General features: G+C 34.3%; 1 protein-coding gene across 12 annotated transcripts in view; it reads right to left on the reverse strand.

Moving 5' to 3' along the window:
- Positions 1-14800, reverse strand: part of OSBPL8 (oxysterol binding protein like 8) — a 183100-nt gene that overhangs the window by 96901 nt on the left and 71399 nt on the right. For 3 of the 12 annotated variants that reach the window (XM_059683679.1, XM_059683675.1, XM_059683676.1), the window contains 2 exons: positions 11811-11847; positions 424-561 (listed from right to left, as the gene is read on the reverse strand). In XM_059683679.1, the coding sequence (XP_059539662.1) occupies positions 424-561; positions 11811-11847 (175 nt within the window). The remainder of the gene's footprint in view (positions 1-423; positions 562-11810; positions 11848-14800) is intronic. The other 9 variants (XM_059683681.1, XM_059683678.1, XM_059683680.1 and 6 more) reach the window with 5 other exon arrangements.

Consider the following 14800-nt stretch of genomic DNA (forward strand, 5'->3'; position numbering starts at 1 on the left):
TGTGTTATTCATAGTCACACGTAATGGGTTTACTATTATAATATTAAATGAATAATAAACAATTTAAAAAATTCTTAGTTTTAGTTTACAATATAGTAAATGTCAATAGGTTAGCTCACATAAACAAAAGCTCTTTGGCTTCTTCAATAATTTACCAGTGTAAAGGGGTCCTGAGACTAAGAAGTTTGAGAATCAATAATTTGAAGAATGGTATAACTAACAAAGTATGCTAGAGAATATAAGAGAAATTAAAAGACTCAAAAGGAAAATGTACTCATTTCAAGAATAGTATGTATGACCAAAACAAACAAAAAACCCCTATAAAGCTAAAGGGTTCAAAAGATAAAAGTTATTATAGATCCAAAATGTCATTCTTCCCTTAAAAAACAACAACACAAAACACATTCAAACCACAACTCTTACCCTGACTATGAAGGCTTGCAGGACTAAAAGATGGCTGACACATGTCTTTGGTTGGAGTTGGATAAGCTTCTTTCCCTTGGCGCTGACTCATCTTTCCTGGTGTCAGAAGTTGAGATTCTTCACTGTTTGCTATAACAGCTCAAGGAAAAAAGGGAAAAAGTATTAGAACTTCAGCGCTAGATTTACACAATGGCTAGTTAATAACATGGAACAGAACTATGATTGAACCTGCCTCAATGTTTATTAATTTTACCAACTCAATACTTTAATAAATTTGCATAATTGTTTTTCTTTTACTTTGCTTTCAATTCCCCCAAAATTGATAGGTATGTATGAGTAAAGTATAGAAATTATGGAGATTATAAAAATGAAAACATATTCAATTGATAAGAAAATGTACTGTAAGATTTACTGTGCTATTCATATTAACTCTTTATAAGCAAAAGCCATTTCACAGAAGAAATACAAATGGTCAATAAACATATGAAAAGATACTCAACCTCATTAGTGATCAGAAAAAATACAAATTAACAGTAGTATAAAATAATGCTGTACATTCATTAGAATTTCTACTCTAATTTCTAATTTTCACAGGTAGTAGGTATAATTCCTGTTCTAGAAATGGGAAACTTGAGGTTCAGAGATTGCCTCGTCTAAGACTAAGTAATAGAGGTAAGATTCTAACTCAGGATTTGGTTCCAACATCTGGCTCTTAAAAGCTTGCTGCCCCAATAACCAGTTTAAATAGTGTTTCAGGCTGCTATTCTCCCACTTGGCTAAGCTACAAATAGAGGAAAGCAATGCCCAGTTCCAGAGAGAACAGAAAAAAGAAAAATACTCAATGAAAGAATAGGGCAAATAACTGTGAGCAACACCACAGTGTCCTAGGATTTCCACATCCTTTTATTTTATGTTTTTGTGCTTTCAGTCTACAAAGGCTTTAGTTTTATTTTGAGCGAGAATGATTCTGTCTTCACTCTAAATTTTTAACTTAACCAGAGCTTCATGTTTGCATTTCAATCATACCGTTTAATCAAATTGCTTTATCATGTTTTCTACTGTGCTGTTTTCAAAATTATATTTTAGCTCCTTAAATTTCAAAAATACTTCCATTTATCATCCAAGACATAAAAAAATTATTTCCCCATCAAGTCCATTAAAAAAAGAATCTACTCACTGATGACTCCAAAATTTATATATCTTCTCCTGAACACAAACTCACATACCCAATTGCCTGCCTTATAACTGCCTCTATTCTTTTAATTTTTTTAAAAAAATTTATTATTTCGGGGGGCGGGGGGAGACAGAGAGAGAGAGAGAGAGAGAGAGAGAGAGAGAGAGAGAGAGAGAAATATCAACGAGAGAGAATCATTGCTGCTTCCTGCACGCCCCACACTGGGAATCGAGCCTCACCCTAAGCATCTGCCCTGACTGGGAATCGAACCAGTTACCTCCTGGTTCATAGGTCGATGCTCAACCACTGAGCCATGCCAGCTGGGCTAATTGCCTCTATCCTTTAATAGGCAACTCAAATTTATCCAGAATGTAATTCTTGATTCTGCTTATCTTCCAAACCTGCCTCTCTCTAATTCAGTTAGTGGAATCACTATTCCCTTCCACCTTGTTCTCAGGCCAAAAACCTTAGATGTATTATTCAATGTTCCTCTTTCACACTTCACATCCCATTTATCTCTGAGAGCTTTATATTCTACCTTCAAAATTTATCTGGAGTCCTTCTATTTTCCCCCACTTATACAACTACCACCCTGTTCCAAGACACTATTTCCTTCCCACTGGATCACAGCATCAGATTTCTACTTAGAGACCAGACTTAGGGGCTTATTCCTGCTTCTGCAGAGTTCATTCTCTACATGGAAGCCCAAGCAATCTTTGTAAACTATAAATCAGATCTGCATCATGCAGAAGTCTTCTCAATGGCTCATTACACCTATAATAAATTCCATGGCCTAAAGATTCAAGAGTGTCTGGCGCCCATTATCTTCCCAACCTAATTCTCTACCATTCTCCTCTTTACTCCTTGGCTCCCAGTCATAATGGTCTTCTTGGTATTCCTCAAAACACACCATCTTGCCCCAATCTCTGGGTTTTTATACTTCTTGTTCTCTCTACCCGAAATACTCCTACCCCACATCTTTTCACTATTAACCCCTCTCATCATTTCTGTTCAAGCGTCATCTCCTCAGAAAAGCCCTTCATGGTGCCTTTTGATAAATAAGTTCCCATTTTAATATAGTATAATGTATCAATTATTTTATTTTTCCCCACTAGTGCCCATTCCACCAGTTATACTCTAACACTTTACATGATTTTTATTATGCTTTTATTACATGCTTTCATTAATCTATAAGTTCCATAACAGAAAGAAATTTTGTCTTATTTTCCCATAATTCCCGAGTCCTGGTATGGTCCTGGCATACTGAAGGTGTTCAACAAAATTTTGTTGAATGAATCAATTAACAACTTTTATAGTTTTATGAAACTTCATTATGAAAAAGTATATGATGTCTCCTTCAATTGCTGAATCCAAGATCCATTTAACTCCTAAAAATTATTATTGATTAAAAAATATATGTTGCTAATGTAGAAAGACAAATTGACCTAAGGAATCTAACAGAGAGCTCGCAGAAACAAACCCATGGTTGTGGAGTCCAGATATACAATAAAGGTAGGAAAAGAAAAGACTATTTAATTACTGATTCTGGGAAAATTGGTTTTCCAAATTGGAAAAATAGGTCCCTACCCTCAAACCACACATAAAGAATAATTTTATGAAAATTAAAGATATACATGTAAAAAGCAAAACTTGAAAACTTTTATAAGAAAATATAAGAGAGTATATTTATAAACATGGGCTAAAGAATGATTCCTTTAAAAAAACAAACACAAAGTGTTAACCATAAAAGAATTGATAATTTCCACCACACTAAACAAAAAAGGTAAGACTTAATTTAATCAAAAGAAAACAAAATTAAAAACAGAAAACAGCAGAAGATATCTGCAACATATATAATTAACAAAAGATATCTGTAACACATATAATTAGTATCCAGAATGTTTTCTTTTTTAAAAAAAACAAACCACTACTCATAAATAAATTTGAAAAAGACCAACACTGCAATATAAAAATGGGGGCATATGCATCAAAAAGTATAAAATACCAAGAAGTAAATTTAACCAAGGAAGTGAAAGACCTGTACAGTAGTCTCCCCTTATCCATAGTTTTGCTTTCCACAGTTTGTTACCCGCGGTCAACTGCAGTCTGAAAATATTAATTGGAGAACTCCAGAAATAAACAATTGTGTGTCATTCTGAGTAGCACGATGAAATCACATGCCATCCCACTCCATCCCATCTGGGATGTGAATCATGCCTTTTTCCAGCATATTCATGTTGTCTGTACAATATAATAAGATATTTTAAGAGACCACATTCACATAACTTTCATTAAAACATATTATTAGGCATTGTTGTTAATGTCTTACTGTGCCTAATTTATAAGTTACATTTTATCATAGGTTGTATGTATGTATGTATAGAAAAAAGCATAATACATATGGGTTTGGTACTATCCGCGGATTCAGTCATCCATCGGCAATCTTAGAATTTATCCTCAGTAGATAAGGAGGAACTACTGTACACTGAAAACTGTTAAGACACTGATGAAAGAAGTTGAAGAAGTTATAAATATATTGAAAGATATTCCATGCTGATGGAATAGAAGAATTAACACTGTTAAAATGTCCATACTACCCAAAGCAATCTACAGATTCAATGCAATACCTATGAAAATTTTAATGGCATTCTCACATAAATAGAACAAATAATCCTAAAATTTGTATGGAACCCCAGAAGACCCTGCAGAGCCAAAGCAATCTCGAGAAAGAAGACTGAAGGCATTAAGCTCCCAGATTTCAAACTATATTACAAAGCTATAATAATCAAAACAATATGGTATTAGCTATAAAAAAAAAAAGTCATATGATCAGTGGAACAGGACAGAGAGCCCAGAAATAAACCCACACCTACATGGGCAACTAATTTATGACAAAGAAGCCAAGAATATACAATGAGGTAAAGGACAGCTTCTTCAATAAGTAGTCCTGGGAAAAGTGTATAGTCACATACAAAAGAATGAAACTAGACTGCTGACACCTTACACAAAAATTAATTCAAAATGAATTAAAGACTTGAATGGAAGACTGAAACCATAACACTCCTAGAAGAAAACATACACAATAAGCTCCTTTACTTGGTGATGATTTTTGGATCTGACAATAGCAAAAATAAATAAATGGGACTACATCAAACTAAAAAGCTTCCGCACAGCAAAGGAACCATCAACAAAATGAGAAGATAACTTAACTAAATGTGAGAAAATATTTGCAAATCAAATATCTGATAAGTGGATATAATATCCAAAATATATAAAGAACTAATACAACACAACAGCAAAAAAGAAATAAAATCCTAATAAAAATGGACAGAGTATCTAAATACACATTTTTTCCAAAAAATACACAGATGTTCAACAGGCACATGAAAAAGTGCTCAACTTCATTAATCATCACATAAATGCAAGTCGTAACTACATAAGACATCATCCTATACCTCCTTAGAATGACTATTATTTTTAAAATCAAGAAATAAAAAGTGTTGGCAAGGATGTGGAGAAAAGAAAATCCTTTGCACTGATGGTGGCAATATAAATTGGTACAGCCACTATAGAAAACAGTATGGAGGTTCCTAAAAAAATTAAAAATAGAACTAACATATGTTTCAGCAATTCCATTTCTGTGTATTTACCTAAGAAAATGAGAACACTAAGCTGAAAAGAAATATGCTCCCCCATTTTCACTGCAGCATTATTTACAATAGCCAAGGGAAGTGTCTATCAATGGGTAAATGGATAAAGAAAATGTGGTTCCTATAAACAATGGAATATTATTCAGCATTAAAAAGAATGAAATCTTTATATTTGGGACAACATGGATGGACCTTGAGAGCCTTATGCTAAGTGAAATAAGTCATACAGAGAAAGACAAATAAGGTATGTAGAATCAAAAAGGACAAACAACAAAAAAACTTAGCTTATAGATACAGAGAAGAGACTGGTGGTTGCCAAAGATGAAGAGGTTGAGAGGGGTTGCAAAATGGGTGAAGGGGGTCAAAGGTTCAAACTTCTAATTATAAGATAAAAAAGTCAAGTGGATGTAAAATACAGCCTGGAGACTATAATTAACAATACTGCATAGCATATTTGAAAGGTGCTAAGAGAGCAAATCTTAAAAATTCTCATCACAAGAAAAAAAATCTATATGTATGGTGATAGATGTTAACTAAACTTATTATGATCATTTTGAAATATATACGAATACTGAATCATTATGCAGTATACCTGAAACCAATATAATGTTGTATGTCAATTATGCCTCAATAAAAATATTTTAATACAAAAAAAAAAATGGGAGGGAAACTCGAATAGTGATTTCATGAAAGAAAAATGCACATGGTCAATAAATATATAAAAAAGATGCTCACCTTCTTTAGTAATCAGAAAAACACAAATCAAGATCAGAATGAAATTAATATTTTACACTCAGTAAAACTGACAAAAATTAATCAGTCTGATAATAACAAATAGATACGGGTGAGATCAATCAGACATTTTAAGCACTGATGGTGGGGTATAAACCAAAATAAGCACTTTGGAAAACTGCTTAGATCTATCTTAATAAAGTGATTTCAGCATACCCTATGAGTCCAACAATTCCACTCTTAGCTTTATAACTAGAAATACTCTTAAACATGTGTAGCAAAAGACAAAAATAAGAATGTTGACAGCAACATTGTTCATAGTAACAAAAATCAAAACAACTTAAAAACTCATCAACTGAAAATAAAATGGATTTATATATTATGGTATATGCCTATAATGAAATAGTATGTAGCACTGAAAAAGGAATGATCTTAGCTATACCCAATAGCATGGCTGAATCTTGGAAATAAAATGTTAAAAAACAAGTCCTAAAAGATGACATGTTATCATGCTACCATTCTCATAAAATTGAAAACCAAGTAAACCTTAGTGATACATACATAATTAAAAATAACATAAAAGTCTATTTTAAAAAAGTAAAGAATGATAAAATACAAAATAGTCATCACCTCTGGCACAGGAAAAGAAGAGAAGAAGCACACAAATGGACATGAATATTTTTAAGATTCATGTTCTTAAGTGGTAAAGTCAGTGTCTTAACTGTATAATTATGCTTTATAATTTACAGGTGCTACATTTTTTGTAGTATCAGGCAGTACATTAAGGCTAATTTAAAATACATTATGAGAAGAACAACTAATAGAATTAAAGTATGCTTTAGTGTTCGTCCGTAAGACATAGGTATCTATGTCTTGAATAACTTTACCATATAAAAACGGGAATAGTCTAAGAAGTGAATATTTAGTTCCTTTCACCCCTAACTTCTTACTGATTGAGGTATTACTGCTTATGATTTTGATAACCTTGAAGTGGGAAGGTTGTAGAAATAGCAATGTACAGAAAGTGCATTTTCCTATTTTTTCTCTTAACCCATTCACAAACATTAACATTATACACAGAAAAAGGAATTTTCACATTATAAAAGTCATCTTGATAGCTTACATCATTTGCACAATTGTAGACTAGTTAAGTATAAGCTTAAAAAGGGTAGTGACTTTGTTTTTATTTGTATCCCTTGGAATAAAAGTGACAATAAATCCATGCTAAATGACTGAATAAATATTTGACAAATGAATGACTGCATGATTACAGTGTAATGTCTAACATTACAATCAATTGCTTCACCTACTAATGATAGCATTACAGTGCCGTCTCATGGTTGTATTTTGTAGTGGAAGTAAAGTAACCTACTTTGCTATTCATATTGTTTTACTATCTTAACTACAGTAAAATTAATCACGATAGAATAATTAGCAGTAACATATTAACATACCAACTGCAACTTCTAAGGAGAATATGACTCTGTAATTATCATTCTTTACTTTCTGAACTCAACTCATCAATATAAAATCTGAAGAACTGTATAAGCTTCAAAGTCTGGTATTTGACCTTAATCTAAGTGAAAGCTAAGATAAGCTGAAGTTAAGTAAATATTTTAAAGTCATAAATGATCTCTACATAAATTCTAAATCTCCCCTTAAGATGGTATACCTTTTCCCAAATACTTAAATATATTAAATATGTTGGTAGATATAAAATTATAGCTTTTTCATTCAATAGTACAAATCCTAATGAAGTACTATATGAAATTACTTTCCACTTTAAAAAACATATGGTCTCCATGAAATAATTATACAGTCCCCTTTGAACAGTTGATGGAGCACAATATAAACGATCCCTAATATATGCTGTATATTTTTATTTCTATAGGCATAAAATATACAATAAATTTCTTATATTCCAAGTAAATTAAAGACCTCCACTTATAAAACCCAGTCCCCAAATTAGAATCATTTCAATTGATATTAAAAATTAAATTCTATTTATAAAGTTCAGCTATGTCAATCAGTTCATCTGAGCCAACATTTGAATGTATAAGGTAATTAGAGTAACTGAAAAATCCATTGAAAATATCTGCCAGGTAAAGATAGTTTCTTCTATAAATGGTGTTAGGAAAGTTGGACAGGTACATGCAAAAAAAAAAAAAAAAAAAGAAAGAAACTAGACCACCAACTTATACCATTTACAAAAATAAACTCAAAAGAGATAAAAGACTTAAATGTAAGATGGGAAACCGTAAAAATTCTAGAAGAAAACATAGGCAGTAAAATCTCAGACATCTCACCTAGCAATATTTTCACCGATACATTGCCAAAGGCAAGGGAAACAAAGGAAAATATATACAAATGGGACTACATAAAAATAAAAAGCTTCTGCACAGCAAAAGAAACCATTAACAAAATGAAAAGGGAACATACTTTGGTAAAATATAGGTGCCAATGATACATCAGATAAGGGATTAATTTCCAAAATATACAAAGAGCTCATACAACTCAACACCAGGAAGACAAACAATCCAATCTAAAAAATTGGCAAAGGACCTGAACAGACACTTCTCCGAAGAGAACATACCGATGGCCAATAAACATGAAAAAATGTTCAAATTTGCTCATCATCAAAGAGATGCAAATTAAAACTACAATGAGGTATCACCTCACACCTGCCAGAATGGCTACTATCAATAAATCAATGAATAGCAAGTGCTGGTGAGGATATGAAGAAAAGAGAACCCTATAGTAGACTGCTGATGGGAATGCAGACTGGTGCAGCCATTATGGAAAACGGTATGGAGTTTCCTAAAAATATTCAAAATGGATCTGCCATTTTACCCAGTAATCCCACTTCTGGGTATATATCCCTAAAGAATCCCAAAACACCAATTAGAAAGAATGTATGTACCCCTGTGTTCATAGCAGCATTTATTTACAACAGTTAAGTGCCCAAGTGCCCATCAGTAGATGAGTGAATAAAAAAATTGTGGTACATTTACACCATGGAATACCATACAGCTGTGAAAAAGGAGCTCTTACCCTTTAAGAGTGCATGGAGGGACTGGGAGAGTATTATGCTAAGCGAAATAAGCCAGTTAGAGAAAGACAAATTGTATCACATGTGGACTATAATGAACAAAATAAACTAATGAACAAAATAGGTCCAGAGGTATGGATGCTTGGAACAGATAATAGATCTCAGGGGACAGGAAGAGATTAACCAAAGAACATATATGCACATATGCATAAGTTATGGACACAGCCAATAGTATGGGGAAGGCCTGGGGTGGGGCGCAGTTGGGTGGAGGAAGGCAAAAAGGGAGAATGGGAGACATCTGTAATACTGTCAACAACAACAAAACACACACACACACACACACACACACACACACAAACAAGAAAGAAAATATCTGTCATGCATCACAAATAAAGCTGAATAAGAAAACAAAAATGTTTTGGTATTTGTGTACTTTACTTTCAAAATTTCTACTATTCTAATAATGCTGATTGTATAGTAAACAATATATTTAAAATACTATAAATTACTGCAGTTAAAAAAGGAATTTTAGCATATTACCTTAAATCATCTCTCTTTTTTAAAAAAATAATACTATGGGGCGCGGTTTCGGTGTTTTGGCCAGGTTCAAGCCTCGGACTAATGAAAGGACAGGGCCTCTCATTGCCACGTGCAAGTCCCAGCTGGAGGGCAGGGCCCTCCCAGCACAATCATAGCCAACGGCTGTGGTTGTAAGCTTGAACCTATGGTCCGAACACGTAGCCCCACGTGCCTTGTGATAGAGTTCGGGTGCATGTCGTTGAGTGAGGTTGAAATTCATGAGAATGCTGTAAGCAACTTGATCACGCCCCTACTTTGCCTCGTGGCATCTGCTATAAAATAAAGACACGGCTTGTGGGTGCTGGCGCTGTCTCCTCATCAGGGAGCAGCGTCCCACCGAGACCCAGCTTTCATTCTCTTGTCTGTCTTTTCTCAATCCTTTCACCCCCCCACTAAGGGTCACTGAACCAGGCTGAGCTGGCATGGCACATAAGGCGCCCTGGGGCTGAGTATGCCATGGCCGTACCGGCTCCCCACATAATACATTAGAGACAAAATAGCAATTGTTTTAGATCAAATAATTTTAGAACTAGAAGAAATCTTGCCATTATTTTGATTAGTCCCTTCCTTTTGCCAATGGAACAACAAAATGAACCCTAAAGGAATGAGCAAACTTACAACAGTCAGATATATATTTCATAAAAAATACTAAAACTTCCTAAGTCAATTTAATTTCCACATTGCTTTTAATAAAGTTAAAAATCTTTGTCCAATTCACAATGCAGTGATATTTTAATTATTGAAAACCAGTAAAAGACACACTGGGTAAGTAACCAATTCTAATTTCTTGGACATTTCAGTTCTTAGCTTCAGGATCTTCATCTTTTTAGATGACATCTGAAGTTCCTTTCATCTCAGTAATTCTAGGATTTTTTTTAAATCCTCACCAGAGGATATGTTTTATTGATTTTTGAGAGAGAGAGAGAGAGAGAGAGAGAGAGAGAGAGAGAGAGAGAGAAAGAGAGAGAGAGGGAGACCAATCAGTTGCCTCCTGTACACACTCCAACCAGGGATAGAACCCGCAACCTATGTACGTGCCCTAACCTAGAATCGAACTCATAACCTGTTTGGTGCACAGGACAATGCTCCAAACAATTGAGCCATCAGGCCAGGGCAGTAATTCTGTGACTTTTAATACAAAACTTTAAAACAAAAGTTTCCCCTGTCACAATGCTTTAAAATTATCTATTCACTAGAGACCCAGTGCATGAATTTGTACCTGGTGGGAGAGGGACTGCAGGAGGTTGGCCATGGGAGCGCACTGACCACCCAGCCAGCCGGGGGGAGGAACCGTGGGAGGTTGGCCAGCTGTGGGAGGTTAACTGTGGGGATGCACTGACCACCAGGGGGCAGCTTCTGTGTGGAGCATCTGGCCCCTGGTGGTCATTGAGCATCACAGCTACTGGCCGGTCATCCAGTCACTTAGGCTTTTATATATATATATATATATATATATATAGGCTAGAGGCCCAGTGCACAAAATTCATGCAAGGGGCTCAGCTCCTGCCGCCGTGGCAGCCAACTCCTCTGCCTCGGCCCTGGCCACCATGGCTCCATCTGGAAGGACATCCGGTCTAATTAGCATATTATGCTTTATTGTTATAGATGAGTCTAACTCCCTTGCTAGACTATAATGATCCTTATGGGCAGAGCATAGGTTTTATTCATCATGTATCCTCCAAAGCTAACAGTGCAGGTTAAAAAAAAAAGGGTGGGGGGAAGACATCTTCTAAATTCCTAAGATGAAACATGTTTCAATTATGAAATCCCAAAGTATAAATAATACATTTCATAACCAAATTATCTATTATGTAAAAATTCTGACAAAACAAAACAGTATTTCTCATTGTCATATGGCAATGAATTTTTTAAGACCATGTCCAGCCTCAAAGTAGCCTGACCTATTTTTTGTGATGATTGCAGAAAGGAATACTATGGAGAAAAGGTCCTAAATTATTAACTAGATAATTAAGTAAATAATCTATCCTTAGATAATCCAGATGTAAATATACAAATACTATCAATCTCAGATGGACATTGTCAACAGATAAGCACTAAATGACTATATTCTTTATATTTCACTGTCTGGAAAGAAAAGTAGAACACTTAAATAATCAAAACAAAAATACCGCATGCCTTTTATAAGTACACATCAAAATATTATCATGTCTCCAAACATGCCATTTGAACTTTAGCTACTTACTTGGTGGGCCAAGGACATCTTTGCTATCACCAAGAAGCTTTTAATGCAGTGTAATTGAGCAGCGAACAAATACAATCCAAACAAGGAAGAAGCACAATGCATCAGGATTGAAGCAGCAGTGAAACAAAAGGACAAGGAAAATAGCATTAGTTTATAAGTAGAAAGCACATGCACATCAATCCTAATAATCACAATTCAGAAGGAATTTCCTTTTCCACACATAAAAAGATCTGGGCTTAGGCATTATCCAATATTTGTTTTATTCTGGAAAATGAAGGTAGAAAGAGAAAAATGAAATCACCTAAGTATTTTGTTTTGAAAATTACTCAAGTCAAAAACTACTTTCAATTAGAATTTAAGATATGGGTTAGGAGTAGTAAAAATTATTTAGAAATGTTAAGGTTCAGCCAAAATGTATTCATTCTTAAATTTAAATAGTTTAAAATTATATAGCACCCATGCACTATTAAGTATTAGTTCTGCATGCCAAGAAAGCACTTAATACTATATGGTAATACAGTCTATTTTTTCTATAAAAAGAAAGGAACATTTACTGAGTGCTTATTATATTCCAAGCATTGTGCAAAGAAAGACCTTTTTACAAAGATATCAACAAAGTAATACAATTATTTTCTCAAATGGCAAAAACACAAAGAGGAATATTGATTAGAATGATAAATTTTATTAAGTCAGACAAAATTTCCTTAGGGCCTACTAAATATCAACCATACCACCTAGAGTTATTAATCTTTAGGAAGTTATAAGACCCAATTCTTAAATGAATAACTTGAAATCAACTAAAAGAAACAGAAAAAAAGATTGCTGACTTTTAGTTACTATTTAAACATACAACATTACACTAAATGTCACCTACGGACAAGTGTTTTGGTTTCCCTTAGTAGGAACAAAGTCATTAGCTCTCCTTCATTTCAAATACCAACTATGATAACATAACAAAACTAAAATAACATCAAAAACAAATATTCCCACCAATTACATTATTGCTTGGCCTTATTTAAGGGGAATGAGGGAGTCTTAATTGGTTATGACAATTAATAGCAGTTGTTTGTTTTGGGCTTATGTTGTCTCCTAGGAAAAAATCTTGGCCCTGTTAGTTCCCTGAAGTGATGGTTATTTCACATTGCTTGAAATTATTTTCCAATGCCTTTTAAAGGCATTTGCTTAAAAAATAAATAAAGGCATATGCTTTATTGATTTTCCTATAGTTGCCCATTTAAGTGCATTTTTTTTAAAATAAACTGATTTCAATTTCACAGGATAAGAAAACATCCCACAACTTCAGTGACAATGAACTAATTATGCTAAAGTCCTATTACCATGTGAGAACAACTAGCAAGCATGTGGTAAGAGATATTTATGGTAGGCAATCTCTAAAAGGGCACAGTGATCCCCACTTCTTGGTGTATAATCTCCTTGCTGAAATCACTTCTAATGAACAGAATATGGCAAAAGGAAAGGGATGTTACTTCTAAGATTAGATTGTAAAAAGATTACCACTTCCATCTTGTTTGGAGTCTCATATTTTTTCTTAGGTAGATCACCAGGGAAAGCCAGTTGCCCAGCCTTGTAGAGGTCCAGACTCAGAGAAACAGGTCTGTCAACAATCACTAAGTGAGCTTTCAAGTGAATTTCCCATCTTGACCCTTCTCACCTGCCCTTCCAACCCACCCAGTCAAGCTTTCAAGCAAGACTGCAGCAGGCCCAGCCGGCATGGCTCAGTAGTTGAGTACTGACCTATGAACTACAAGGAATTCACGGTTAGATTCCTGGTCAGGGCACTTGCCCAGGTTGCGGGCTCGATCCCCAGTGAGGGGCATGCAGGAGGCAGCTGATCAATGATTCTCATCATTGATGTTTCTATCTCTCTCTCCCTTCCTCTCTAAAAATCAATAAGAATATATTTTTTAAAAAAAGACTGCAGCAGGCCCCCTTCTCAGTGGCTTGACTGCATCTATATAGAGATTTTGAGCCAGAGACAACTAGCAAAGCTGTTCTTGGATTCCTGACCTACAGAAATTGTAAGATAATAAATGCTTTTCATTTTATACCACTTACTTTTAGGATGATAAGCTAACACCAATAAATATAACATTGGAAACGGAAAGAAGTTAAGAAATTGACAGAGACAGCTGTGGGAAACTACAAATGTTTCACAGACATTTTCTAAAAAAATGTACCTGTACTAATATGAATAATTACTAGTTTCCCTAGTTTTATCAGAAACTTCCTAACTGAAAGTAATGGTTCTAAACAAGCAATTCTCAACCTGTGGGTCGCGACCCCTTTGGGAGTCGAACGACCCTTTCACAGGGGTCGCCTAAGACCATCGGAAAACACATATATAATTACATATTGTTTTTGTGATTAATCACTATGCTTTAATTATGTTCAATTTGTAACAATGAAATTGGGGGGTCACCACAATATGAGGAACTGTATTAAAGGGTCGCAGCATTAGGGAGGTTGAGAACCACTGTTCTAAACATTTATACATGGTTGGGAGTGTTTAATTTCACAAGATTGGTCATATTTGAAGGTTTTTGAGTTGGGCTTAAATTTACTTTCATTGTACAGTTCTGTTATATTCTCAATTTTTGTTGATTAATAGCATTTTCTCAACTTTTGTACAGTTGTACTCCTTGCCTGCTTATTCCCAGAAAAAAATCCTTAGTACACACAGCAATTTCTGAATATTTGTTTCAAAGTATGCTGGCTTTCAATTTTATATCCTAAAGCATCTTTGTGTCATATAAATCTAATTCTATTGACTTAATCTAATATTATTTTCAGATTAAGAAAATGAATAATAATTAAAATAAGCATAGTCTAGTACAATCATAGATCCATCCATGCATCTAAATATTTACTGAACACCTACTATTTAGACAGGTATTACTTTAGACACCAAGAAATATACTAGTGAGCAAAACAGACAAAAATCCTGTCTTTGTGGCAGTTATGTTCTAATG

The sequence above is a fragment of the Myotis daubentonii genome, chromosome 2 (assembly GCF_963259705.1).
Source record: "Myotis daubentonii chromosome 2, mMyoDau2.1, whole genome shotgun sequence".
NCBI lineage: Eukaryota > Metazoa > Chordata > Mammalia > Chiroptera > Vespertilionidae > Myotis > Myotis daubentonii.